General features: G+C 56.9%; 1 protein-coding gene across 1 annotated transcript in view; it reads right to left on the reverse strand.

The window, feature by feature from the left end:
* Window positions 1-3,829: 3,829 nt before the first annotated feature.
* Window positions 3,830-27,932, reverse strand: part of DIP2C (disco interacting protein 2 homolog C) — a 236,658-nt gene continuing 212,555 nt past the window's right edge. Inside the window, exons 31-39 of the mRNA XM_023523799.1 lie at window positions 27,099-27,229; window positions 21,711-21,879; window positions 19,649-19,819; window positions 17,814-17,875; window positions 13,520-13,577; window positions 11,573-11,647; window positions 10,014-10,188; window positions 9,367-9,490; window positions 3,830-6,692 (exon numbers count right to left, since the gene is read on the reverse strand). Coding sequence (XP_023379567.1) covers window positions 6,440-6,692; window positions 9,367-9,490; window positions 10,014-10,188; window positions 11,573-11,647; window positions 13,520-13,577; window positions 17,814-17,875; window positions 19,649-19,819; window positions 21,711-21,879; window positions 27,099-27,229 — 1,218 coding nt within the window. The 3' untranslated portion in view covers window positions 3,830-6,439. The remainder of the gene's footprint in view (window positions 6,693-9,366; window positions 9,491-10,013; window positions 10,189-11,572; window positions 11,648-13,519; window positions 13,578-17,813; window positions 17,876-19,648; window positions 19,820-21,710; window positions 21,880-27,098; window positions 27,230-27,932) is intronic.

Genomic DNA, 27,932 nt, shown 5'->3' on the forward strand with positions numbered 1-27,932 from the left:
GTGAGCAAAGTTAAGTTGCTAAGAGCTTAAGACAAGCCATTTTTATCTACGAGAAGTCACATGGACGCACAGAACGTTCTCCAGGTCAGGTCAGATGACGCCACAAAACAGGTCTCAGCGGAGTTAGGGAGACTGAGCTCATACCATCTTTTCTGACCACGGTGGTGTGAAACGAGAAAAGCAATGAGAGGAAAGCCGAAAAACCGCTGAGCGTGTGGAAATCCCCACGCAACGGGATAATCAAGGGGTCAAAGAAAGCAAAAGGAAATTAGAAATATCTTGAAACGAAAATGGGAACAAAACCACCAAAACCTATGTGCGGCTACAAAAGGAGGTTTACAATGAAGAACGTGCATTAACAGACCTCAGAGAGACACCTGCCTGTGCACCGCGAGGAGCTAGGACAAACGCACCCAAAGTCAGCAGCAGGAAATAGAAAACATCAGTGAGACTCGGCTCTTTTTTAGAAAAGGTAAACAAAACAGACAAGCATTTAGCTGGACTTACCAAGAAAAGAGGAGTCAAATAAAATTAGAAAAGAGAAGATGTTACAAGGGACACCGCGCGAACACAGAGGACCCCCTAGGATGACGTTGAGCCGTTACGCTCCAAAAAACCGGACGACCTGGAAGTGGTGGAAAAATTCCTGGAAATACAACCTTCCAAGGCTGTCAGGAAAGAATAGAAAATCTGAACAGAGCAATAAGGTGTATGGATTTGAGTCAGGAACCACTGATGCAAATCAAAAAATTAAAAAACGAACACAAAAAACCCCGAGGACCAGATGGCTTCACTGGTGATTCCACCAAACACTTAGAGGAGAATGAATGTCAGTCCTTCTCGAACTTCTCCCAAAAATGGAAGAGGAGCGAACACATCCTAACTCATGGGACCCAGCAACCCGCTCCTGGGCACACCCGAGGACTGAACGCGGGGTCTCCGAGGGACATTCGTACACCCACGTTCACGGCAGCATTGCTCACACTGTCGACGGATGAGTGGATAAGCACAATGTGGTGCGTACATGCCATCGAATAGCATTCAGCCTTAGGAAGGACGTTCTGGCACAGGCTACAGCGTAGACAAACACTGAAGACATTGTGCTCGGAGAAATCATTGACAGTCACCAAAGGACAACACTACATGATTCCACTTCTGTGAAGGGCTCAGAGAGGTCTGAAACCGATCTGAGCGGGAGAAAAAATGTGGACACGTAACAAAGATCTCAGCATGGCGAAAAAGTAAAGAAATGGCACAAGGTGGGATTTCCAACTCGTCACTAGCGGGGGGGCTGGTCCCCCCGTTAACGGAGCCCGCAGCAGAAGCGACGGCGGTGCCGAGCTGCAGACGTGGCCCTCGCAGAGGCGCTGGGGATCTTACCTGTCTCGCTCAGGACACCAGTGGGATGTGGCAGCTCGTTCAAAGCAGGACTCCGGGAACTCTGCGTGGGTGGAAAACAAATCCCAGCATGCGTTCGGGGTCCTAATTCGCAGGGCGAGGGGCAGCGTCGTCGGCAGGCACGGGCTGCGTAGACGTGGACAGGAATGGTGGTTATTAGCAGTTTCCTACCATTAAAACCTGCGAAGAGCTAAAACACGGCAGAAGCAGAGAGAACCTGGGCGCGCGAGCCGGACGGGGCCGCCGACCGCGTTCGCCGTTTCGATGCCTTCTGCACTGTTTCCCAACAAGTTTGGCAGCCCAGGAGCGAAGGGGCTCGAGCAGCTGACGGGGGCCCAGGTGGCCGTCCACACAGTTTCCAAATGCTCAGCCTCACTCGTGATGACAGAAATGCCGTTACCACCACACTCTGTGGGTGACAGACTGGCCGGCCCCATCCGGCCACGGCGCAGCTTCATCCACCCTGGACCCCACCCACGTCCCGGGCCCTCGGCCACGGTGGACACGTCCGTCCCGGCAGCGGAAGAATGGAGAACAGAGGGCCCTGGGTGGACGTTACAGCCGGGCGCAGAGCCCTGGCCCGTCGGGGCAGCAAGGGGCCTGGGGACGATACACGTGCCGCCCCCCGAGGTTCCGCTGGGCGGAGGTCCAGGCGCCCCCTCCACCCGCTCACAGCGACCCCTTCGCACCACCCCCCCGGCTCCCGCACCCGGCCCTTCCCGCCGCCGCGTCCCCTCACCCTGTCGTTGCCTTTTCCTGCTGGCGCCCTGGGGACAGGTGGGTGGTCTGTCCGCCCAGAACGTCGCTCCTTTCTAATTCCTTTGTCCTGGCCCCTCGTCATCCTTGAGCTTTCTGCTGTTTCCAGTCATTCGTCACACAGCAGGGACATCGGTGCCCCAGGCGTGCCATGCCTCGAGTTAGGGAAGGGCACGCTCATCACGCTCCCAGAAGCTCCTGGTGTCTGCTGTGCTGCCGCCCATCTCCGGGAGCGCCGAGAGCCATCGGCCCCAGCAGCCCCCGTGTCACTTCGCCTGTGGGGGGTGGTCACCGAGGGCCTGCTCTGAGCCAGGCCCACGGCGGAAGCAGAGGGGACGCCCCGTGCTCTCCCGCCGGGCAGGTGACGGGTGAAGGTGGTTAACACACGTCCACACACATCAGGAAGCCAGCATGAGGGACACGGCAGGGAGGGTCCTGGGGACACAGGGTGACAGTCGACCAGCCCAACTACTGTTGACTGTGTCCCGAGGCTGGGCCCAGAGACAGAGGACACAGAACACGGCACGGCAGAAGGAAGCGACACTCACACCCAGGTACCTGCACACGCCGTCCGGGAACAGGCACGCAGGGCGGCTCTCCCCGCCATCTGGGTTGCCCTTGGCCCGCTGCCAGCTGTAGGTCCACTGGTGCTGGAGCCGGATTTTGAGTGTGTTGTATGAACAGTTGGCTGTTTCATGATTCAAGAACGTTCAGGATTAAAAGCAGACACAAAATTGTGCTACTTGAAGTTAAATCTTTCTACAAGACAAGCTGAATCTGGGATCTCAAATTGCCTCTGACCTTTTATAAAAGTTTATTTTCAAATAAATTTATTTTGTGATAATACAAAAAAAAAAGAGTCGAGCAGTGTGGACAAAGCCAGACGACCACGAGGTGGAGGGTGCATCCCACATGCAAATTAAAAAAATATGCCGCTTAAATTTTTAAAAAACAATCAGCCTTGGGTCTCAGAAGTCGAAACTTTTTTTCAGCAAAGGCCTTGCTGCTGGCACAGCCGGCGAGGGCCTGATGAGTGACACAGCGTTCCTTCTGACGCTGTCACGGATCAGGCACCCGCTTCCACAGCCTGAGCACCACCCACGACGAGCGGGGTTGACACAGGCACCCAGGTTGCGCCTGGTGATTCTGCACATTCGAGTTCGACGTTCACGGGAATAAAACTCACCTTGACAGAGCCTTTAGGTGAAGGTTGGCGAACCTGCCACGTGTCCCAGACGGAGCCACGAGGACCCTCAGATCTTGGCGAAGACGGGGCTGCTGGGTGTCAGACGGACACGGGCGATCGGGTCGAAGCGGCCTTCCAGACGTGCTCCCAACCTGCAAGGTCCCCTTCCGGACGGTGGACAGGAAGTGTCTGCGTACAGGACTCACGCGTGCTGTCCCCAAGTTACCAATAATCTGTACACTTGCAGCAAAATGTGGACAAACATACTTAGGTATTTTTAAAAGAATTTTAAAAAGCATTTCACAGAACCGTTGTCGCCATGGGGTTTTTGTAGCAGTCCACGCCCACGTTAGTATTTTAAACACGGTCCGAAGTACGATCATCTGCACGGACACGCAGCGCAGCACGTCCCTCCCCCCGGAGACCGTGTCCTCCCCAGGACTCGCCGTCCCAGACGGTTTTCCAGGGGACCAAGTAAGGAACGACGACTTTCAGAGCAACAAAAATAAAAGCTTTTATTTGTTCATTTGAATATAAAACAGGCGTTATCACAGATGTACAAAGCTTACTGGTGGTTTAACATACGAGCAGGTTGCCGTCCTTTGCACATAAAAATTGTTTGAAACCGTGATTGGTCGAGTACATGGATTTCTCTAACCAGTCACCACACTATGAAGTAACGCTGCTAACATTCAACTGATAAAAGGGACGGTGTCCCCGGGGTAAAGTGTCAAGCAGGGTGAATATATATAATAAACAAGCACCATGAGGAAGCCGCCCTGTCGGGTTAGGTCTGTGTCTCAGTGTTCACCGTGTGCCCGGCTGTGTGCACGCTGATCACACGGTTTTGTCTGACTTCGAAGCACAAGGTCACAAGACAAACATCGCTTACGGCCCGTGAACGACTCGACTCGGCTGCGGTACGGTCCTCCTTTATTGCTGAAACAGTGGTGGGTGCCTCCTTGCCTCTTCCTTGCATGACGGAGCTCCAAGCCCAGCTCCCCAAACCTGTGGCCTCAACTCCAGCAGCAGAGGTGACAGGACGTCACCAGCCGCTTGCATGACCGCACGGCCCGGCTTGGGAAGCGGACGTCGGGAAGGTGAGGGGTGCGTCTGCAGCAACACTGGCTTGCTGCTTCAGACCCCAGCTGGCCCATGCAAGTTACTCTGCAGTTGTTTCCCGCTCAGCATCTTACCTGGACCCTTGAGCCCCTCCCCTCAAGCCAGGTGTGTGTAAGAGAACGCTTCCCACGTGGCGGGTTTTCCCGCAAGAAGCACGAGGCGGTGGGCTGTGGGTATGAGCGAGTGGAGAGTCCCACTCAGCGATGAGTCAAGCAGTGTGGACAAAGCCAGACGACCGTGAGGTGGAGGGTGCATCCCACATGCAAATTAAAAAAATATGCCGCTTAAATTTTTAAAAAACAATCAGCCTTGGGTCTCAGAAGTCAAACAAAACTTTTTCAGCAAAGGCCTTGCTGCTGGCATGTCCGGCGAGGGCCTGTCAAGACGTGGCCTGGGCGTAATGACGAGGGGTCTGGGCTTTGCCCAGCGACAGTCTCAGCGGTGTATATCCAGTGCCGGGGGTCACTGCAGGGTCACACCGGGGCGGTGACAAAGCAATCACGCTGGAGTGCTGACACCCCACCTGGCTGGGCACGGACAGCCAGGTCAACCCTGGGGTGTGCGGCGAGCTCTGGGCGCGAGGCCTGTGGGGCGGCGGCGGCAGCAGGTGACGGGCGTCAGAAATGCGTCGTCCATGGTGGCAAAGGCAGGCGGCGGTGAGGCTCTGGCTGGTGGCTCCGCGGGGGTGGGGGTGGGGGTCCCTGTGGGCTTTGCTCATGTGGCTGGGGGCCCCTGGGAGCTGGCCAGGGCGACAGTCACCTGTGTCTTTCCCTTCAAGCTGTTTTGGACGCTGTCCATTCCACACAGTGGCCACTGGGGGGCGGCCCACGCAGCCGGTGCAAACGGGCGCAGGACATCACTCCTTTCCATACCGAGGAGCAAAAAAGGGTGACACTAACCGAAAGGGTGACAGTGACCGAAAGGTGGAAACATTGTGCGACAGTTCCTGCAGCTAAGAGAGCCGTGCACGCCACTCACACAGTCCGGCTCCGTCCTGGGGCAGCGGGCAGCGGGCAGTGGGCAGCGGGCAGCGGGCTCACCTCCTGGCCTCCGGCTCCAGAAGCAGCACGAGCTGGGCTCCTGGCCGTCTGATGCCTCATCAGCAGAGCGGGCGTGAGAGGCTCTCTTATCTACAGGACAGTGGAGGGGACACCATGCAAGTGACAGGCTCTGCGTTTTAAACGTTAAAATCTCCTTTGTTCATTAGTGAATTTATATTTCATATATATATATATTTGCTGTGATACTGTCCACGCAAGATAATACGACACTTTTTTATATTAGCAAACATTACAAGACTTTAATGTTCTTGAATGTTTTTCTCTTTTATACTTCTAAAGAGATCAAAATAAATTAAACGTTTTGTACATAATTACATATGAAGAAGTTAACTTATTTTCTCTTTTTAGTTTAGTACAAAGATATCTGCAGGGTGACTGCCGAACGCCCCTTCTCCCTGACTCCTCCTCGCTCTGTGCTGACCTGGCCTCTGTCTCTGTCTCTCCACCACACTTCTGACAAGAAGCTGCTAAGATCTAATCAGAAGCTGCTGTCTGGGTTACTCGTACCTCAGCAGACTTCCCTAAAAGGTGAGACCTAGCCATGGCTTAGATTAGTAGCAGGTCCATGTCATTAAGGTTTCATGACACATTAAAACAGAGAAAACAATTCCTCGTCACGCTACATAAACTGTTTAAAAGAACCCATCTGGAGGGCAGAATATTTTTTAATTGCTATTTTGGCTTAACAAAATACCACATTTACGAAGAAAGCACTGATTATCCAATAATTAGAAAAGAAAAGAAAAGAAAGGTTCGAAATGAGCTTTTGCAACAAACTGAAGGCAGAGATGCGAGGTCCCTCTGAGCAAACCTCGGTGGAGGCTGTGCCCCCTCGCCGCACCGCCCGGGGCAGTGCGGGGCCAACGCGGGCGCCGGGAGCGCGTCTGGGCGGAGAGAGGCGCGGGGCGGGGCGGGGCTACATGTTGTAGGCCACGTAGATGGGGTCCAGCTGGTCGGCCAGGAACCCGTCCCGCAGGTGCATGCGCTGCTTCTCGCCCCGGGAGTTGATGGGGATGACGCCGATGTCCACCACGACCACCACCCCCACCACCAGGTAGTGCTCCTCCAGGACCACGTTGGTCACCAAGGGGACCAGGTCCAAGGCTTCTTGCTCTGAGCCATCAAGCTCAACCACAACCACCAACAAGTTTGTCCAGGTGAACACAGCACTGGAAGAAAGAGAACAGCGTCACTGAACGGCAGGCTTCAGGGGACAACATGTTTCTTTTCAAGAAGCTGCGCGTGGCTCCTTTCGGGTCCCTGGCACTGCGTGGCCTCGGCACGCGGTCCCAGCCCCTCTGCTTTAGCCTGTCGAGCCTGATCTGCCGTCTCCGCTCTCAGCGGCTGCTCCGCGTGCTCCCGCGTCGCCCTCTCAGCGCCCTGCCCTGGCCCCAGCTGCTGTCACGTGGCGGGGGGTGGGGGGGTAGCAGGAGCCCCGCCCTGGGTCTGTGCACTGTGACCCTCAGAGTGGAGGCTGTCCTGCCCCTGAGCTTGGGCCACGTGCAGCGCAGCCAGTGGGACGCGAGTGGAGGCTGGAGGGCCCTCGGACATTTTAGTTGGTGCTGACCGGCCTCTGCCACAGCACAGAGGGACGTCGCAGGAGGATGTCAGCCGCCAGCCCACACCCAGTGGACCCACAGGCCCAGCCAAGCCAAGGCCCGATACCCCAGTGGTCAACTGCGACACGGGGGCATAATGACTGACCACTGCTGAAATGACTGATGCAGCCAAAACTGACCCACACAGGAACATCCCTCACAACGGCCAACCTTCACCCGGAAAGGTCTCGTTTGGGGTCTTCCAGCGAGAGGGTCCCCCAGAGTGCTCAGCGACCGATATGTGGAGCCTACGGCCAGCTTACGCTTTGAGCCACATCCACCTTAGAGGGTCGGGCATTTGCAAAGCGGCTGCTAGAGGGTCTTCTGCTTGGCTGCGGAAGCCAGGAAGGTCCCGGGTGGGGGGCGCGGGGACAGGACGAGCCCTGCAGTGGCTGCTGGCGTCGGCTTTCTCTACCTCAGCTGCGAGGAAGGGAGCGTTTGGAAAACGCACCGATCTGAGAGTGGGAAAGCACGTCTACTGAAGAGACGCATCTTGTTCCGTGTGACTATGTATATGTTAAAATGACGGGAAATTGAGGAGAATGTGCTCTAAGACCTGTCCTGGGTGCGGGCTGTGACTGTGTGTGTCCCCAGAGGGTGCTGGTGCTGCGTGCCCGTCATACGGTCTTTGTGACAGTGGATGTCACTGTACATCTGAGTTATCCACACTGTCAGCTGGTGACATCACAGATCAGGTATATATTTCTGACAGTCACTTGCAGTACAATTCAATACGGCATTTGAAACCAGTGACATGGTGAGAGAAATCAGGCCACTCGAGGAGGGGCTTGCGGGAAGCTGGGGCCGGTGAGGCACAGCCACGGGCTCCCTCGGGGCCGAGCACGTTTGACAGAGCACAGCTGACAAGGAGGGGAAGGTTCGGCTGGCTGGGCTGGCGGTCATGGGGTAATCACGTCACATGGCAGGGGTCACGTGCTCCCTCCCAGGCTGGGCGTGAGCTGGTGGGAAGGTGAGGGCTGGGGCCCCGCAGGGCGGTGCCGCCCGCCTTCTCCCCACTGGGCCCTGCGTGCGCAGCTGGGTGGAGGCCCACTGGCGAGGCCATACCAGGGGACAGCAGTGACACTGACTGGAACGGGAGGCGTGGGCCAGGGCCCTGCCGCACACTTTTAAGGTGGAAAGTCTGTTGGCAACTAGAGAGAGAATACTCGAGGGAAGTAAACGTCTGAAAATGGGAGGCTGTGAGGTATTTACAGACAGTTCATTTTTTAGGTGAGGTAACCCTTGGTTGATCTCACAGACTACAAGGACCTTGTCAGCTTACAGTCCCTTACTTTTTATTTTTTACAGCAATAGCACCTGGTCTCCCATCCACATGCTAACCAGGCCCGACCCTGCTTAGCGTCCGAGATCAGATGGGCTCGGGCGTGTTCAGGGTGGCGTGGCCGAAGACCCATTTACAGACAGTTTAGATGCCGCTTCTGGGGGTGGCTCTGGGTCAGGGCCAGGGCCAGCGGGTCACCAACTGAACTGCGAGACTGTGCACACACAGCCCCTCGTCTCCCGTATCCTGCCGAGCCCTATGTAGCAAAAGGCAACACCACCAGCCTGCTGTCCACGGCCGAGGCCTGAGAAACCTCAGCCACCAGAAAAACTGCCGGCAGACTCGGGGCGAGCCACCCGGGGGGCTGCAGCCTGAGCCTGGCCCAGCTGTGTCACGTGTCTGCCAGTGTAGGGAGCAAACGAGCAAGCAAACCTACAGCTGACAGGCCGACACGCTCTCTTCCTCAGACACCACCGGAAGGCACCGTGTGACCTGACAACGTGGCTGCACCGCAGCCCCAGACCGGCACCAGGAACCATGGCCTGCCACACACACACCTCCCGTCACAGCCGGCCAAGCGGCCAAACCCCAGGTTCCATGACCTTGCCCACCACGGGTGCCTGGGATGGGTGCCTTGTCACTGCTGGCTTTGATGTTGTTCTGCCTTGTTCTCACCTAACACCATCCCACGCGTCACACCAACTTTCACAGTCCCCTCGAGGACAGTCACAAGTGTGCTCCCTGTGCCCGTGTGCAGTCCGCTCGCCCTACGTCGTCGTGCTTTGGAAAACTAAAACCCAAATCAGCGATGACCTGGGTGCCTAGGAGATGCCACCCAGCCGTCCTCGGCTGTTCTCGGGCCCTGGGCGCACCAGCTCGACCTGCACGTCACCTGCCTTGAGAGCAAGGTCCAGTCCATCGGTCTCGACTGTCCCCGCTGTCACGCACGCACACCCCACTCACCACTCGGTGACACTTTTGTGTGCCCGGATGACGGAGGTCTCGATGTCTATCGGGTGGTACCTCATCCCACGCAGCTCCATGGCCTCGTCCAGGGCCCCCACCACGTGCAGGGCGTCGTGGCGCTCTGCAGGGGACGAGAACCACCACGGTCACCGCGAGCTGCTCAAGCCGCTCACAGAAAAGACTAAAACGACTCCTGAATGGGACATGAAGAAGGGGTCACCGAGCTGGGGGTAGCAGCTCCAAGGCAGCCTTTGGCCGCGGCCCCGAGACGGTGCCAGCAGGAGCGCTAGCCCCGCAAGGCGGCACCTCCATGGCCTGGCCCGGCCCGCGGGGCAGAGCAGGTGCTGAGGTCTGTCCCCATCACGCCCGGTCACACGTCCTCAGCAGCACCTCCTGGCTCCTGCGGGTGGCGTGTGCCTTTCTCCTCAGAGTCTCCCGGGGGGCGAGACCAGGACACACCCTTAGACTTAAACCCATCCCCGGCTCACGTGGAGCAGAGAAGGCGACGCCGCCTGCCGTGTGACGGGCACGCTCTGCTCAGGGCCGGCTGGTGGCCGGCGTGCGCGTCGTGCTGGGCCTGGGACCCTGAACCACCCAGGTTGCACTGTCGGGGGCCCGGCCCTTGCCCGCCTGGCTGCACTCACCTCCGTTTGCGTCCGTTAGCTCAGTTCTCCGCAGAAACCCCAAATAGCCTGTCCGCGCCCAGATGGTCTGGGTGTCCCCAAAACTCAGCCTGGAGCTGAAATGGTCTGACTGCAGGGACTCGTCTCCGTAAACAGTGAAGTAGCCGCTGGCGTTGTGGGCGCTGTGAACCCAGATCTGTGGGGGAGGGTGTGGCCCCTGAGTTGACCCAAGGGAGGCCCCAGGGACGGAACTGCCGCTATGGTTCAGGAAGTCACACCTAGTGACGCAGTGTCCCCAGGCCGCAGAGAGGACCCTGTGATCTCACCCTCATGCTGGGGAGACACAGATGCCTCAGCTGACTGACACGAAGGTGCCTTGGCAAGCTCGTGGCCGCAGGGACGACTGCCCGCCCCCCACGGGGAGCTCTGGTGAAGCAGGTCGATCGAGGATTTTAAAGAGAAACGCATCCGGTGAGCAAAGCCGCACGTCTCTCTGGGCTCGTTGGAACGCAGCGACCGTTTCCAGAAGCGATCTGGAACGCGCCCAGTGGGGTGACGGACGCTATGCTCTGCTCTGACGTACCATCTCCCCCCACCCTCCCACCAAGGAAGCCACCTGGCACTGCTCACAGGCCCTGGCCACGGCCACGCCGGAGGCAGCCCCCATGGGCGCCCTCTCCGGGGTCAGGCCGCAGCCCCGACGCCCCATCTCGTGTCTAGGATGGATCTAGTAAAATCTGCACGGGCTTGTGTCACTGCAGCTCCGACCTCCACGTGTGATCAGGTGATTCGGGGGAGGGGCTGAAGCTGGCCTAGGAGGAGGGACGGGGAGTGAGCGGGGCGGGGGGGGTGCCTCAGCCCACCGGTCCACGCCCTTACACCATGCACGTGTGTCCCCGTGTGTGTCACTCGGGAAAGAGCGCTGGTTGTGTTTCTTACATAACGTCAGCCACAGCGGCAGGCCTGGGTGCAGCTGTGTGCAGCTCAAACACCCGTACCAGGCAGGCTCGGCCCTGGAGAGCGGAAGGGGACACATCCGCTGATGCCCTAGAGACCTCCCTGGAGGGGGCAGGCTTGTCAGGGAGAGGCACGTGGCCAGCTTTCTCCTGCGCGTGTGGTGAGCGGCGTGGGGGCGAGAGCATGCTTCCCCACACGCCAGGGAGCAAAGGGCAGAGCGTCACGGCCAATGGCCAATGGCCGACGAGCCGGTCACACTGCCCGGCCTGCCGGCACGATTCGAGCGGCAGATGGTGCCCTGTGAGGTCCCCCATCGCTGTTCTGCCAACAGCCTGCCCCCGAAGATGGCAGCCTCGTGGAAAACACACAGGAGCTGAGGAGTGAGGCCCCCACTGTGCTCTCAGAGATTCTGACGGGAACGAGCACACTTCCGTAAGGAGTTCCGCCCTGTGGTCCTGAGCTCCCATGTTACCTCAAGCCGCTTCCCAGCTTGGCAGTGTGACCAGAACGCACACAGCGCTCAGCGGAGACACGTCTGCCGGTGGCCGAGAGCAGGAGGCACACAGCAGGAGAGTGGGTTTGCCCTCAGAGACTACGGTCCCAGGGGCCACCCCCTAACTCACCTCGCCCAGGTGTGAGTCTCCCAACGGTCCCTTCGTTTCTGGATTGGCGATTATGATCCGAACCCCCGGAAGTATCTACGTGGGAAAGAACGGCCTCGTCAGTGAGCAGGCGGACAGGCAGGTGCCACACACCAGTCAGCCCCGGTCCGGCCTTCACGCCGCGTGCCTGCGTCCTTCCTTCCTGGAACTGTTCGGAAAGTCGTTTGGCTTTAGATCAAAATCACACACTGTGACACGGTGACGATGGCGCAGGAACCGCCCTGCGATTACTACAACGGCAGAGCTGTTCAAGTGACCCGAAAACGAAGGATCTGAACGAAAACATGATAAACGACATAATTTAACACAGCCTGATGCCCGCAAATAAATGTGGATGAAAAGGGGTTCTAACCTCACGGGTGGTTTGACCCTAAGTCCCTAACTGATCAGGTCACGGGGGACAGTCACACCCCGGCACGTAACTTCCTTAGTAAAAGGCTCGCCTTTGCCTTGAGCCAGCCCTGTCCACTGTCTCTGGGCGTCTAGGTTAAGGCACCTTTGAACTAAGCGTAACTACCCTCAGGAGAGCAGGTGATCTTGTCACCTGTCCTGGAATCCATCCCCACCTGGCTCCCCCCCACCTCGTAACCTTCCCACGTCCCCTCCCTAATTCCAAATGCAAACTGTCCCTCTCCGGAGCGTGTGAGATCTCACTCCCCAGCAACCGTGATCAGTTTGATTCCAATAAACTCATAAAAATTCTCTACAGGTTTGGATGTTTCTCACACAGACACGAAACAGGAGTTTTTAGATATTTCCATGATTCTTTTCAGTCTGCTTAACGCTACGCCTCACAGGATGGCACGTGAGCATGAAGGGCGAGCCTGCGGCGGACACGGAGCGAAGACGCTGGGGCGGCTTCCAGACACGCGTGGGCGGGAGCCGCTCTGGCGTGTCACTGGTGGCCGTCTGGGCCTTACCGCCAGACGCCTGCGCCCCTCCCGCCCGTCATTTTCCTGCAGGCGACAAACGTCTGCTACGGCACGTCGACCTCGAGCGTCGTCGTCTTCATGGACGTTTTGCATAGGCGAGTCTTAAATCCCACTGAAACCACACACGTAAGGGAGGCAAATGCTGGTTCTCAAGTTTGGACGCGGCCTGCCGTCCAGCAATCCACGCAGGACGGCCAGGCCAGGTGGCACCTGGGGCCATGCCGAGGGCTGGGGTGCGGTCATCACCGCCTCCGACGTCAGCGGCTGCTCAGAAGGGAGGAGGCCAGCTGGTGGCCACGCAGACAGTCGTGAAAGATGCAGAAGCAACGAGGTGCTTTGAGAACTTAGTGGGAAGGGAGCTGACAAACGAGGTCTCCATTTAGGTCTGAGCCCGTCTCTGGTTCTGCTTCCAGAGGGAACACAGGTGGTGGGGCAGGGGCTCCCGGCTGTTGCCTGGCGATCGCTCTGTGTCCACAGTAACCGCCCTGATTGTCAGCCAGGCCTAGGGGTGTGCGGAGCCACGATCAGGTCCCCGGCTTTCCTCCTGCTTGGTGTCACCACGTGACGACATGCGGGAAAATGAGGCGGCTCAGGGGCCTCCTCTGGGTCTCACCATCTGTCTCCTTTTACTGTTTCTCCTTCTGCTTAGCTGGGACTTGACAACGATGACCGGAGCTGGACCAGCTGCTTGAGGCCCTGAGGCACCCCTGGGAGTGGGGCTGATGCAGAGCAGAACAGGACAGAAGTGCCAGGGACCCTGGTGGCTTTACCGGTTTTTTACATGAGAGGAAAAAATCTAACTCCTTTAAAACACTGTTATTCTGAGCTTCTGTACTCATGGCCAAACCTAGTCCTGATGTGCCACGTTCAAGAAAATTTTTTGGAAAAAATATTCTAAAACGTTTCTTAACCCACTGAAGCTCACACCCCCAGGCTCACGCTCACACAGAGGTGTGTGTCTCTTCGCAGTACTTACTTTTCCGGACTCCATGAGCGGCAGGCTGTGAGGGGACCCTCGCTCCACCAGGCGCACTCTGCAAAGGGAAGCAGAGGCGTCACTCAGTGACTCGCACGGGGCCCGCTCCACGTTCGGCGCCCGGCGCGGCCCGCGATGGCCAGCCACAGCGCCCGGCGGAAGGCAGCGTGGGCCTCGTCGATTCTCTGTCCCTGTCGCAGGACATTCCGGCGCTCACTGGTGAAAGAGAACGCCCTGACGTGCCGCACGCCCTCCCCCAGTGGTGGGGGAGACGAGGCGGAGGCGGCGGCGACACCCGAGCCCCACGCACAGACGTGAGCGAGGCCGGACGAGGCCGGCGGCTCTGCTGCTAACAGCGGGACTGTGGGACCCATGGGGGGCCCGACCCACATTTCTCGTCACCTGACCCCACCGGCTGCTCGTCCACACACACCACTGCGAAGACAAAGGGGGAGACCGAGGCCTGTGCCCCCAGGGAAGGCGTCGCTGGGACAAAGGAGCGGGCTCTGCCTGGGAGACCACAGGGCCTTCTGGGTGCTGACCGCAGGCGTCAGGCCCCGAGGCTCCTTCAGGCCTGAGCTGCACCACAGACCCCGCTGTGACTTCCTTCACCCAACGCCTGAGGGGACGGCCCCTCGCAAGCCCCACACGGTTCCAGCAGAGGAAGGCACAGCCAGCCGAGACTCTGGGCTCCTGAACTGCACAGGGCCTCGCAAACGCTGCCCAGCACCGGGCATCAGCTGGGAGTGGGACCCCGAGCAGGGGCGGCCCTGGAAGGTTCTGGCACCCCTCACCAGGAGACGGGCCTGGAGGCTCAGAGACTCGGTTCAGGGTCGCACTGCTCGCTGGTGCCCGGTGCTAGCTCGTCGGTGGGTTTCACTTTCTCTCGGGATCTCCTGACAGGACGAAGTGAGAGGGGTCAGGACACGCTAGGGTGACGAAACTGCAGAGCTCTGGGAGATGCATGTCCCCAGGGGTCCTGGGCCATGCGGGGAAGAACTCGCCGCTCCCTCCTCGGGGTGAGGGCCGGCTGCAGGGGGCGTGAGGGGGGCTGTTCTGCCAAATTCTGATGGGGCAGAGGACTGGGGACCGTGTCTTTGTCAGGAGAGGCTGGTGGAAACCATGAAGGCGTGGCGGAGGCGGGCCTCGTGGGGGGACGGGAGCTAGACATCCACCTCCCGCCAGCTCGTGGCTGCTGTAAAGCGTAAACACTTACTTTTGCCCAGTTCTGTCCATTGCTAAAGTCGCCTGACTTCCGTGTGTACCTCGTGAGGAACACGGAAACCACCGAATGTTCCTGATCTCTGAAACTCTGATCAGTGCCAGCTATTAAGGCGGCTAATCCACAAATCAAAGGCTGTCCTCGCGCCTGGACGTGGCCCCATGTGCTAGAAAGCCGACCTGCGAGTGTGCACACAGCTGGGATACGCAGACGTGCAATCTCTGAGCTCGCACGCACCAAGCCTCACGACCAGAAGGCGCTGTCACTGTGCCCTGTGCAGGTGTATCAACCACGTCCCCATCACAGCAACCGCGCAAGGCAAGCAGCCTTGTCACCACGTCACAGACAGGGTGTGAAATGTAGCTGGAAAGTGGGTCCTGAGCCTCGTGAACGTCACGACACTGACTGTTCGCTGCTGCCACACAGGCTTCCTAGGGCTCGGTTTAGTCCCCAGTGGGGCTGGGACAGTGAGGTAGTGACCTGTGAGGCAGGGGTGCAGACGGGAGGCTGCCCGTGCTGGACAGTCATCCGAGCACCACGTCCTAGCACTGGGTACCAAACGTTGACACACGGTTCAGTGATAAGAATGGGCAGTGGGTGCAAACCCCACCGAAGGTGCCGCCCCCACGCTGCCGTGACCAGGGCCACGCGAACGACAAGGCGAGGACTCAGGCAGCCACCCAGCAAACCCTGTCACACAGACAGTCCACTCACGCACACGGGTGACGCTCACACACGGGACCACAGAGCGGGACCCTCTCCACTCGCCTCCCCCCTCCCTGCTGGCGCGTCGTGGCGTCCGATGCGCCTCTTCCACAGCCACTGACTAGGACGTGAAAGACGCCCACGCTCCTCCGTGCTCTCGTTACGTCAGAAGGGGCGAGGAAGCCACGGAAGCCTCCGCTCAAACCTTCCGCTAACGTCGTGTTCTAAGATCTAACTCCCCAAACTATTTCTTTGAAAGAAAAAGGTGTTGTTTCCTACGCCATCTACAAAACTCAAGTGCTGAGGGGTCAGACTGAAAAGGCCGGCCAGACCGCGAGTCTCTTCAACGAGCTCGTGGTAAAGAGAATTTTAAAAACGAACGGTGCCCCCCAAACGGTCTCGCAGCGGCCTCGTCACTTCCCGCTGTGCACACAGGGGCTGCAGCCATCCCGAGGTGGCGGCCAGAGTCCTCGTGGTGCAAGGTGGCCACGTCCACCAAACCACAAACCCTCATTCCAAGAAACAGAGGCAGAAAATCGGGTAGACGCTGATTCAGTTTGGGGAACCTGTCTGTCCATGGTGGCCGTCACCTCCCCACCCTCCGTGTGCCCCACGCACGCTTTCTCACAGACGCGCACAGCTGCACGGACAAGTTAAGCTGCAGCCTGATGGGTGACGACTGGGCCCCCGGGTGAAGGTGCTGCAGGGACAGTGACCTGCCCTGTAACCAGGGGTCACAGACACACCTCAGGGACACTGGAGCTGGGCTCCAGATGGCCCATGAAGTACCACGAGCACGACGGCCGAGCGGGTCGTGGCCTCTGCGGGAGGGTCTTGCCCTCCGTTTGTAAAAACGTGACAAGGTGAGGCTGCTGGACAGCTCGCGTTAGGATGACAACAGCCTGTTATTTCATCAGGAATGGCAAGACGGCAGTGAGGTCACCAGCCTGAAAGGCTCTCCTGCCTCACCAATCCTGGCTGGGGTTTCGGAGTGGCCCAGCTGACTTCTGTCCTTGGGTCCCCTCTGCAGGGACAGCATTGGGTGCTGGAGGATGGAGAGATGAGTTCTCCACAGGATGACACCTCCTCACCCTGGGGAGGACAGTCCTCCTGCTCACTAGAGGCCTGGTGACAGTGCTGATCCCCACTGGCACTTTGAGGGTCCCCTGAAGGCAGGTTTTACTGGGCCTCTCTGAGCCCAGGGCATCTGAGGGACAGAGCCTGTCCAAGGACCAAGGATGGAGTTGAACACTGGTCGGCCAGACCCCAGAGCCCACACTGCACATCAGCTGCAGCATGAAGCAGATCTGACACGGGTTTGCGAGGTCGGGAGTGACACTGGGGACTCCGTGTGGGACAGTGTCCTCACAGGGACTGCTCATGCTGTGCACATGGATGCGAGTGGCCAGGGAGGCTGAGACCTGACCCCTGAGGAGGAGGAGCACCTTGGAGATCCTGGGCCACCTTCTAAAGAGGGCCAGGTGGGGCCGCACGAGCAAGGCGCGCACAGAGATGGGGTCACCGAGGTCCAGGACCGAGCTGCCAGGGCAGGTGGCCGAGGACAAGCAAAGGACAGGGCCGCGGGCGTGGCACGGGCTCTGTGGAGACTGTGGGAGCACCTGGGGCCCAGCCCTGGGGACGGACGCCGTGGAAGGGGCTGTCACACGTGCTGTGCAGCAGGGCTGCTTCGGTGTCTGTCTGTCAGTCCCTGAGGGAGAGGAGAGAGGAACCAGCACACACCGTGTGGGGTCCGGGTGCTGCCCTCAGCTCCCAGCAGCTGTCCTCACGCATGACAAAGAACCTGGGACGTGAATGAGGCCGGGAAAGGGTGACCGGGGTGTGGGAGTGTGTGTCCTCACCCTCAGTCACCTCACACCAGCGACAGTGAGCGGACACCGCCTCAGCCCAAACGGAAACGATCTGCTGACTGGGAACGCCCCTCCCGCTCAGGCCTCTCCACCAGCCGCGCTGCTCCGGGAGAAAGTCCCGTCGGTATCTCACCGGCCCCCCGCCCCCCAGGGGCCCTGGAAATGCCCACCCTCGCCACCCCCACTCCTGCTCAGGGCCACTGGGAAGCTGCACGGAAAGTAACTTGACTGCATTTCAGCTCTTTAGGGGAATGCCTCGGTTCAGGTAAGAAACGTGTTGGTTTAGGGGGTGTGAAGTGACACCTCGCCCGCAGAAACGCCACGAACTCCAGGGACACCGAGAAAAAGCCACCCTGGAAGCCCCTGCCGTTCACATCTCAAATGAAAAGGGCGTCCTGGTCCTCGAGTGGGAGGGGTGACCCCAGCTGCTCCTTCGGGGACGGCCTGCAGCGGAGACGCGCGCCCCCTCTCCCGGTGGGGATGCCAGGAGACGCCATACCTGTCGTGTCTCAGGGCTCTCATGTCGACATAGACCGTGGTGGGATCAGGTCCTGAGGTCCCCTGCAAGGACACAGCGCAGTGAGCTCACGCACGTGAGGGAGGCATCGGGGCTGCTGCCGACCACGCTGGGCCACGTTTCTTTAGTGAAACCTGAAACTGAGCAAAAACTAAACCCACCGAACCACAGCTCTCCACCGTGGCTGACCACTTCCAGGCCCAGGACCCGAATTCCAAAGGGGACTCATCAGGGTGACATGGGGCTTTCTCACGGCCTGTCAGTCATTTATCAAAGTGGCAGAGAAGAGAAGCAGGCCACACGTCCCGCCAAGTAAAAGGCTGACGTGGCCGAGACCACGTCTGCCCGGCAAGAGCCGGGTGCCAGGCACGCGAAGCTTCGTCTGCTCAGAGATCGTGCTACGTGTGTCCAAAGCACCTGGAGCTCGAGCCGCTGCAGCAGAACGTGCGGCGGGACGGGTCCGGGGGAGCGGTGCACGACACCCAGCCTGTTCCTCTGAGTTCCACTCGTGTCTTCGCTTTCCCCCCAGCCAAGGGAGGTCACTTTGGTCTGGGACGGGGTCACGGAGACTGCGTGTTTATCTCTAACCAGCTGGGCAGCACTCTGGTCCGAGCCGTGTGGCTCCTGGTTCAAACCAGCGGGCCAGAAATCCCGCCTCGCACTGAGTCCCCTCACAACAGTCACCGAGCTGACTTCGGCGAGCTCTGCCCACGTGAGAGCAATGACATTAAAGCTACATAACAGACCCAAACTTGGCGTGTGTTTCTTGGGAGGGCAATGCAATACTCTGAATCTAAAACGAATCAGCCAAAGATAAGGGAGCCCCTCGTGATGTGTCTCAAAAACTGAAGTTCTTCAGGAGAATCTCGATCTTGGACCGAAGGCAAGTGTAGGCGAAGAACAGGAGACAAAGACGCCCGTGTTAAGATGAGCCACCCCACTGCGCGGTCCTGGCTGCGGCCTGCCCGCCGCACGGGGGGAGGCGAAGGGCCCCGCACGCGGCACGCGGACGGTCCGTGCCACTGGCTATGAGGAGACAGCCCACGAGCGTGAGAACTGTCATTTGCAGCCACGTTTGGGGTCATAAATGGAGTGGCCGGGGATCGGAGTTTGGGTGGGGGGTGGACTCCTGACAGCAGTCTGCGCCCAGCACCTGCCGTGTCCGAGGGTGGGCTGCAGCGAGGGCTTCGGGCAGAACGTCCCTCCACGCACCCCCCACCCCCCGCCTGCCGTCAGGCTGTGCTGACTCGGCACCACGCGTCACGTCAGGAACTCAGAGAGGGGACGGGCAGGGCAGGTCTCAGGGGGGCTAACGAGAGGGGAAGACAAGTGTTTGCAGCCGCGGCTAATGCGAGGCTGTCGTCGGGGGTGGCCTCGCCTCCCCGTGCCACAGAGATGCAGCCATAACTGATTCCTGAACGGCCGTCACAGCAGCGAACTCCCGAACCCGCCTCATACTGGATTCTCCCACAGAAATGGCTGTCCACGCACATGAGGCAAGTGCTTCAAGACACAGGGTTTCTTGGAAGAATGAAACATTTGTCTAGCATCTGACCTCCAGACAACCTGATGTTAGAGGCCTGGGAGGCCGCGGCCGGTCTTCCCAAAGTTAAAACGCTCCGGGACGGGATGAGCGCCAGGAACGCTGAGGAGGAACGCGGACTGAAGGGACGCGTGGGCGACCGTCGCCTGCGGTTCACTAACAGACACCTTCCGAGTGTCGCGACACGTCCGCCCAGGGCCCAGGCTGAGCTGGAGCGGGCACCGCACAGCGGCCGTTAGGGGGGACTCACCCCAGCACCGGCGTCAACACTCACCTGCAAGCAGATCGCCAGGTTCACCCGGCAGCCGAGTGAGGTGCTCACGGCCCGCGGGTGGAGGCCCAGGTCCTTGAACAGCTTCGAGAAGGACTGGGTGAGCGCGATCCGAGGCCGTTCCTCTGCCACCACCACGCACGTCCGCACGCGGGACAAGTCCAGTCCTCGTGCCTGGAGGCAAGGACGGCGGTAAGAGGTCAGCCGTCCGAGGCTCAGGTGTGCGGTCCCCTCACCCCGACCCGCCCGGGCAGCCCGCGCCCTCACAGACCTCCACCCCAAGGTCCTGGCGCCACGCAGGAAAGTCGGTCACGCACACACCAGAGGCCACAGAGGCTGTCACGAGCAGTGTACTGACAGCCAGAGGCCATGGGACAGGACGGGGACAGGGCTTGGAGGGTGGGAAGTGTTCGTGGGCGCCACGGACCCAGGGCACAGCTGTGTGGGGAGAAGCGAGGGGTCTGCTTTCACTGCAGGGACGGAAAGCCATGTGTGGGACCATGGCGAAGGCAGCCACCTCTGACATCCCATGAGACTTCAAAGGTCGTAACAACGGTCAGGACCCAAGTGCCTCTGCCTCCGAGGCTCACGCACGATCAAGTGCACTCCGAGCTGCACCTCAGTCAAAGGAGCAAAATGGCAAACCTGAGATATTCCAGTGAGTTAAGGACGCTGCCTGTGGTGACAGCTGCGATTTCCTGAGCACGAGCAGCTGCGTTTAAACACGAGGTGAGTGCTGAGTGGCTGTGTCTCCAGACAACCACCAAAGGCAAACCCACTTGTTCCTTCAAGCCCTGCAAGGTGGCCGGGGCACAGGGACAGCGACGGGGGCCTGAACCGCACAGGGAACACATCCCGGGATGCACGGGCACCCAGGCGGGCACAGACACGACCCGACATGCACAGCTACACAGGACACACGAGAATCCAGGCAACACGAATGGTTCGCACACACTCAGGTGTGGGAGGCGATGTGGCCGGCGCCTTGAGAAGCTGCGCCTCCCGCCGGAGACTCAAAACCCAGCCCCAACATTTATTAACTGCGAGAACCGGGGAAGGCTGCTAATTTCTCTGTAATCTAAATTTCATTTTAAAAGGGAAGACAATCACGATTTCGATTGCAGAGCGCTACTGTAAAGGTTAAATGAATCAACGGGTAAAGTGCTCAGAAACCGCTCAATTAGATATTATTTCATTTTGTTAATATGTATAGGTATTGTTGAAGAAACGTACTCAGAAGTTTTGTCACGGAATACAAGTGAACCTGAGTAATAATGTCATTTTATAAATTTTTCTCGCATAAACATGTAACTTCAAACGACTTAATACCAAAGTTATCTTCCATTTTACTTCTCCGTTCAAGTTTAACACGTCAGGTCTGGAGAGGAAAACAAAACTCAGGAGGGAAGCTGCAGCGCCCCTCCATCGGCACGCGCACGCGCACACACAGGCGGTCTGTGCACACAGACGCCCACGTATCTGGGCATCCCCGAGTGGAAGACACAGATCGAAGCAGGCCCTATGGATTTTCCCACCCAGCTACCTGGAGGACAACTTGATTTACCATGAGAACATGTCTAGCAAAACGTCCTTGGTTTATGCAGAGGGAAATGATGTTACTCTCACATAATAGCAACCACGTATAAAGGACACCAAACCACTGCTCACTGGGTTGCAAAAATGAGTCCCGTTTGGGGCCCAGACCTGCAGATCAGGACCTTCAAGGAAAACAGTTCATTTTATCCGAGTGAGGATAAAATGAACCGTGCCAAAGAGCAAATTCGCCACCAAAGAAAAAGGCGACTCGGGACCCGACAAGCAGACATCGTGGGATTCAGGGCATCAAGTGTTCACTTGAACCTGTGCCTCTCGGTGGCGGTGGGGGCAGATTTGTGGCAAAACAAGGTGTTCACGTGGAAACAATTTGCAGGCTGCAGGTGACAGATTACACTTCGACTCGGTGAAGGTCATTTTAAACTCGGCGGCCCCCTCCGTGCCCTGGGACACAGCTGTCCTCAGACCCTGAGAATGTCCCGGTCCCAGGGGGCGGGTGAGGGCATCTCACCTTGAGGGACTCGGTCTGTGAGCCCAGCCCCTTGGTGCAAAGCTCCATCACCGAGTAGGAGCAGAAGGTGTCCCGGACTTTGTACTGGCTGACGGCGAGCAGCCACAGGGCGGGGTTGGCTTCCAGCTCAGAGGGCGGGATGAGGATGGACTGGTGTCCGGAGTACACGCTGCAGGGAGAGACGCGGGTCAGTGCGGGCGAGAGGCGGGGACGGTCCCAGCAACTCTGCCCGCAGGAACTTTCAAGTCTAACACGAAAGCAAGGGCATGAAAACATTCTGAAAAGCACAAAGTAACTGTATGAATTGTGACCCACACTCACTGCCAGGCTGCACACTCATGGGAGTCATCTGAGCTGTGACACTGCGGTTTGTCCCCAAGCTGGCACATGAACAGACTAAGTTCTCTTCCACAGCAGGAAACACAGAATGGAATTTCAGCAAAATGTGTGGGGTCTAGACAGGGGCTGGCAAACCAGAGACATTGCCCGTTTCTGCAAACAAGGTCTCACGGGCACGTGTCCCCAGGGCTTCGCACCTGCAGGCGGGCACACAGCCCAAGACTTCGCCAAACAGCCGCCCGAGAAAGCGTGCCACTTCCGGTTCAGCAAACCGGCACCCAGAGGAAGTGAACAAAGACTAACTCAGTTACACGGACTCTGTCCATCTGTCCAGTATTTAAGGTCTGAAAGTTCACTTTGGAATGATCCAAACAAATCATCCGGCAGAACTAAGGGAAACACAATCACTCTTCAATTTCACCTTCAGGTTGGAGAAATCGGGAAAACAACAGGTGACAGCTTTGATTCCTCACCGACCGATGGGTGGGGCAAGTGTGGCTTTAAAATAATGGAGTACTTGGCAAAATTAGAAATCAACGTTAATAGATGCCATGTATCATAATAAAATATCCTAGATAAATCATTTTCTCAGATTTGAGTAAAAGAAATTTTGTAGGTACAAAAAAATATAGATAAAACAGTACATTAAGCCTCAACTACTGTTATGCTAAAGCCAATTATTCTTGAATGAAGCCAATCTCACATTAAAATTTTCAAAATTATTTACAATAAAATAAACTGGTAGACAAAATGTAAGGAAATCAAGCTGGCTTGTAAAATCTACTTTAAACAGGGCCCTTGGAAGAAAAACTATTCTTCAGGGCATTTGGGGGCAAGTTTCCATTTCTTTATTTCTCTATTCCAAACTTTTATTTTTGTCAAAAAGAAGACAGCAAACATTGACCTTTTCTGTGATCTTTTCAAAGGATTTAAGAACCTCAGATCTGTCCTTGGGAAATTAGTTCAGGTCACCAAAAGTCACCTTATACTGAGGGTATCCAAGAGATCAAGTGCGTCACAGCAGGCATGTCTAAACCACAACGCACTGATGCAAGCCACAAACCTCCGTCCTTCCTTTGGGGGCATGCGTGTTATTCCTGAAATAACCTCCCAGGAACTACACACTCGGGGCCAAAAAGCAAATGAACGTCTTCTTAGGTCCAGCTGTATGTCCAGGGCTGCCCAGTGCTGCCCCTGTGCACGCAGGGCCCTCGCTCCACGGTGTCCCCAGGGGGGGAGAGCTATGACACAGCAGCCCCCTCTCCCGCGAGGTGGCCCCTTGTCCCAGAGGCGGGCAGCTCCGAGAACACTGACGAGTGGGAGGGAATCTCCAGCACTGACTCTGGAAGCGGGCGCCTGGCTCTGCTGCGTGGCACAGTCTGCCAGTCCTGCTCTGTCGCTTCCCACAGTGCTGCAGCATCAGCCTGCACCCTGCCTCTGGTGACTGATCAGAGCGTCATCTCTTAGCAGCTGACACGTCGACTCCAACCAGGAGCCTCAAGGCAGCATGATGCAGAAAGAAAGAAACATCTGGAAAACTTCCTTCTGCTGCGTGGCCATTAAGGGAACGGTGCCGGGGACCCAAACTCGGGGCCACGCACCAGGCCTAAGAGCCAATGGGCCTCCGACATTGCTCTGCTCGCTCGTGAGTCAGCGCTGCCACCTTAACCAGACGGCCCTGTGCGATGCTCACCAAAGCTCGGACCCCGCTCCCGCACCGAGGGCTCACGCTGCAGGACCCGGACCAAAGACGGTGCGTGCCATCTGGGCCCCGGGTCTCAGGGAATCGAAACGTGGGGAACACCTTATGATGGCACTCCTCTTAATTACAGCCATTTCTCGCATCCACGTTGTCCCAGCATCTGACTTCGTAAGCAGCCCCAAAATGAAGAAAAATAAATACAAATCACCTACTACCTTTCTCAAGAACATGCATCAGGAGACATGATTTGCACGATCAGAACCATGAGCACAGAGTCGAGCTCAGGCCTAGAGACTTCCGAGTACACGTGTGCAGATTAAACGCAGTTTCGCCTCTCCCCACACTCCCGTAACAGGATGGAGCCGACGTGAAGGGGAAAATGAGCAAGTCCTGATAAGAGCACACAGAAAACCCGACTCGGGGGTTTTCTCCTCGCCCTTTCCTGGCCAGTCCGGCCAGCACCGAATGTTTCATTTCTTAACCGCTGTGGCTGTCCTGGCGCTGGGCAGAAACGCCTCCAGGGACCGCACCCGAGCATGCAGGTCGCTCGTAATGAAGACGCTCTCTCGAGAACTCCTAGGACCTGAACGATCCTAGTTTGGATCTTAACCTCAAAGACAACAAAATGATTAAAAAGACATCTGGGGAATATTTCTCCCCGTCTGTGCCTGTCCTTTCATCCTCCTGACAGTGTTTCTTGCAAACAGAAACCATCGATTTTAACGAAGTCCGGCGACCTAGGCAGCCGCCGCCCGTCCCCGGGTCTCCGGGTCCTCCCGCGTCGTCGTTGGCGACAGCTCTGCAGTTTCGCCTTTCGCACCCGGGGCTCTGGCCCGCGCTGAGCTGCCCTCGTGGAGGCGGCGCGGTGTGTGCCGGGGTGCGCCTTCTGCACGTGGGCTCACTTGTTCTGGCACGTCTGACGAAGCCTGTCTCGGCTCCATTGCGTTATTTTCGCCCTTTGCGAACGATCACCTGATTGTGTGTGGGACACAATCCTGGGCTCTCGACAACACCAAGAGTGAACCCTGATGGACGACGTGGACTCTGGGCGATGACGTGTCAACGTGGGTTCCTAGGTCGTGAAAAATGTTCCATCCGGGGGGGGGCGGTTTGTTGACGGTGGCGGTGGCTGTGCATGTGGTGGGTTAGCAGGCATGAAGGGAATCTGTACCTTATACTGAGATTTGCTGTGAACCTAAAACTGTCTATTTAAAAAAATAAAAACACAGATGACCAGGAAAGGGGAAAAAAAAGACAATTTGGTAACTAATACAAATGTGCACATTTGTAATTGAATGATTTTAGATGATCGACCTGACAAAATAGACCCACAACTGAAACCATCAAGCCTTGGCACCATGAGCGGGGGAGCCACATGGCTCGCGAGGACACACGTCACCCCAGGTGCCCAGGAGTGCTTCTCCTGACAGGCTGGTGTCTGTACTATGAGCATCAGACATGCCCATGATAGGTTGTTTTTTCAAAAGACAATTCTGTTCAGGTATGATTTACCCACCATGAAATCCGCCCACTTTAAGCACAGAATTAAACGAACTCTGGTTAGCTGCAGAGCTGTGTGACCGTCCCCGCAACGCAGCTCCAGAACATCCACTGCCCTGAAGGCAGGCTGCGTCCACTGCGGTCCGTCCTGTTTCTAACCCTTGCCACAGTCATTCGCCCCACTTCCTGTCTGTAGACCCGCCTTCTCCGGACATCTCATGCAAGGGCATCGTGACACAATCACACGGTGTGGGCCTGGCTCCTCTCACGCAGCACACTGAAGGCCATGTGTGTGGCAGCTGCAGCCCATCGCACGCCCGCGGCAAACGCTGTGTCCACTCGCCGGTCAGTGGGCCTTCGGACTGTTTTCTCCTTTAAACAAAGGGTGCTGCGGACACCTCGTCTCTGTGTGGACGTGCGCTTGCCCTTCTCTTCGCAGACGCCTGGGGGCGGGGAACTGTGGCGCCCTGTGGTGACCTGAGTGTTAAGAGCGTGCAAACTGCGGTTTCGCCATGTCGCGGTCTCATGCACAGCCCTTGCTCACCCCTGCTTCATGGTGTAGTTCTGAACTCAGGAAGTTTAAGTTCTCCAACTCTGTTGTTTTCTTGTCTCTTTGGTTATAGCCGTTAAATGGGTATTAAGTGGTATCTCGCTAGTTTTAATTTGTATTTCCCTAACGAATGTTAAACATAGTCTCACATGCTTACTGGCCATTTGTATATTTTGGTGAAATGTCTGTTCAAATATGCTGCCCATTTGTAAATCATGTTGCTTGTGTCTTGAGTTTTACGAGTTCTTTTATCTGGTTGGAAGGTCTTTAACAGACAGATGACTTGCACATATTTTCTCCCAGTCTGGGGCTTGTCTTTGCTTTCTTAATGGTGTCTTTTGATGCGCAAAAGTTTTAATTTTGTTGAAGTTCAATTTATCAACATTCCTTGTATGCACTGTGCCTTTGATGTCAAATCTAACAACTGCCTGTCCCAATATTACGAATATTTACTTTTATGCTTTTTTCTACAAGTTTTATAGTTTTTTTCTCTTACATTAAGGTCTATGACACTTTGAGCTGACTTACGTGTATCACGTTAGGTGACTGTTCAACCTTCTGCATATGGATGTCCAGTTTTTCCAGTGTCATCTGTTGGAAAAACAACCCTTTCCTCCTTGAGTTGCCTTGGTTCCTTTGTTGAAAAATGAAGTCACCACACATAGAAGGGTTTATTTCCAGACTCTCAATCCTGTTTCACTGGTTACTTTACATGCGTATGTCTACACCTCTATCTTTATACCAGCACTACACTGTCTTGGTTATAGCGGTCAGCGCTAAAATCGGGAAGTCTGTTTTGCAACTTTGTTATTTTATTCCAAGTTTATTTTGGATATTGTGGGTCCTTTATTTGTATTTTAGGATTACGTTGTCAATTCCGGCAAAAAAATAACTGAAACAAAAAAAACTGCTGAAATTTTGACAGGGATTACACTGAATCTTTGGACCAATTTGGGGAGAATTTACATTTTCACAATATTGAATCAGTAAATATCACAATCTTCTAATCAGTAAATATCAACTACCTGATATGCATTTAAAGGCAAAAGAACCAAGCCTGAGGCCCACGGGTTCTCTGCTCAAGAGAATATGGGTTCTCAAAAGGCAACTCTCAGAACGTCCCCACAGGCCACTGTCTCTGTGGGTTTCAGCAAATGTCACTGAGACGAGTTCCTTCAGATGCCACAGAACGTGGAACCCACTCACCCTGAGAGCCAGGTGGAGCGGGGATGGCACACAGGCAGAAGCGGGCGTATGACCGATCTACGGTTTGAGGGATGTGAGAGGGGACACTCACCTGCAGAGGCACCACAGGACAAACCCAAGCCCACAGTAAGGGTCCAAGCAGATGGCCACTTCTCGAGAAGGGTAGAGCTCACACTGCAGCTTAATGGACCGGCAGAAGGCACTGGTGGCGGCGTGACACATCTGCAAGACAGCAGGGCCCAGAGCAGTTCAGGACAGGGGACAGTGGCGGCCAGGCCTTATTAGGGAAGAGTGGGCTGCTACGCTCTCATTAGTCTTCCCATTCTCAATGAGAGCAGCACACGCATGGCCTCCTGGCCCTGGGACCCAGTAAGTCCAGCAGCTGAAGCGCCGACGTCCTGCACGTAGTGGCCCCCTCTGGGACCCCCTCTGCAGGCCTGGGCGGAGGCAGGGAGATGCTGCCTCTCACGCCCCATCTCTGGGCAGGGACTATGCCTCATTCACTGGCACCTCCAGACCCAGCTTGGAGGGACAGGTCAGCGGAGCAGGTGAGATGAACCTCCACCTCGGGACAAGGAAATGAGGCTCAGAGAAGGTACAGAGTGGGCTGAAGGACACGCGTCTGAGCTGAAATCAGTCCTGTACAGTGGGACGCTATCGTGTGACAGCCCACCATCCGGGGCAGGACGGGGCTGCCACCGCAGCAGCCGGCCCCCTGGGTCAGTGTGCGACACGAGTCATCTTACTTGAAGTACTGCAAAGTATATTGCGTGAAGGCAGCTTTCTCACAGAGGCTAGGAGGAAAAAACGTGTAAACGTAGGGGACCATTACCAGGTTTCGCGGGTTTAAAAAGGCCCCAAGTTTAAGTGAGGCAGCATGTCACCAATGCCGAGCTGTAAAGGGACCAGTGACAGTATTGGACTA

The sequence above is a fragment of the Pteropus vampyrus genome, unplaced genomic scaffold, assembly GCF_000151845.1.
Source record: "Pteropus vampyrus isolate Shadow unplaced genomic scaffold, Pvam_2.0 Scaffold415, whole genome shotgun sequence".
Classification (NCBI taxonomy): Eukaryota; Metazoa; Chordata; class Mammalia; order Chiroptera; family Pteropodidae; genus Pteropus; species Pteropus vampyrus.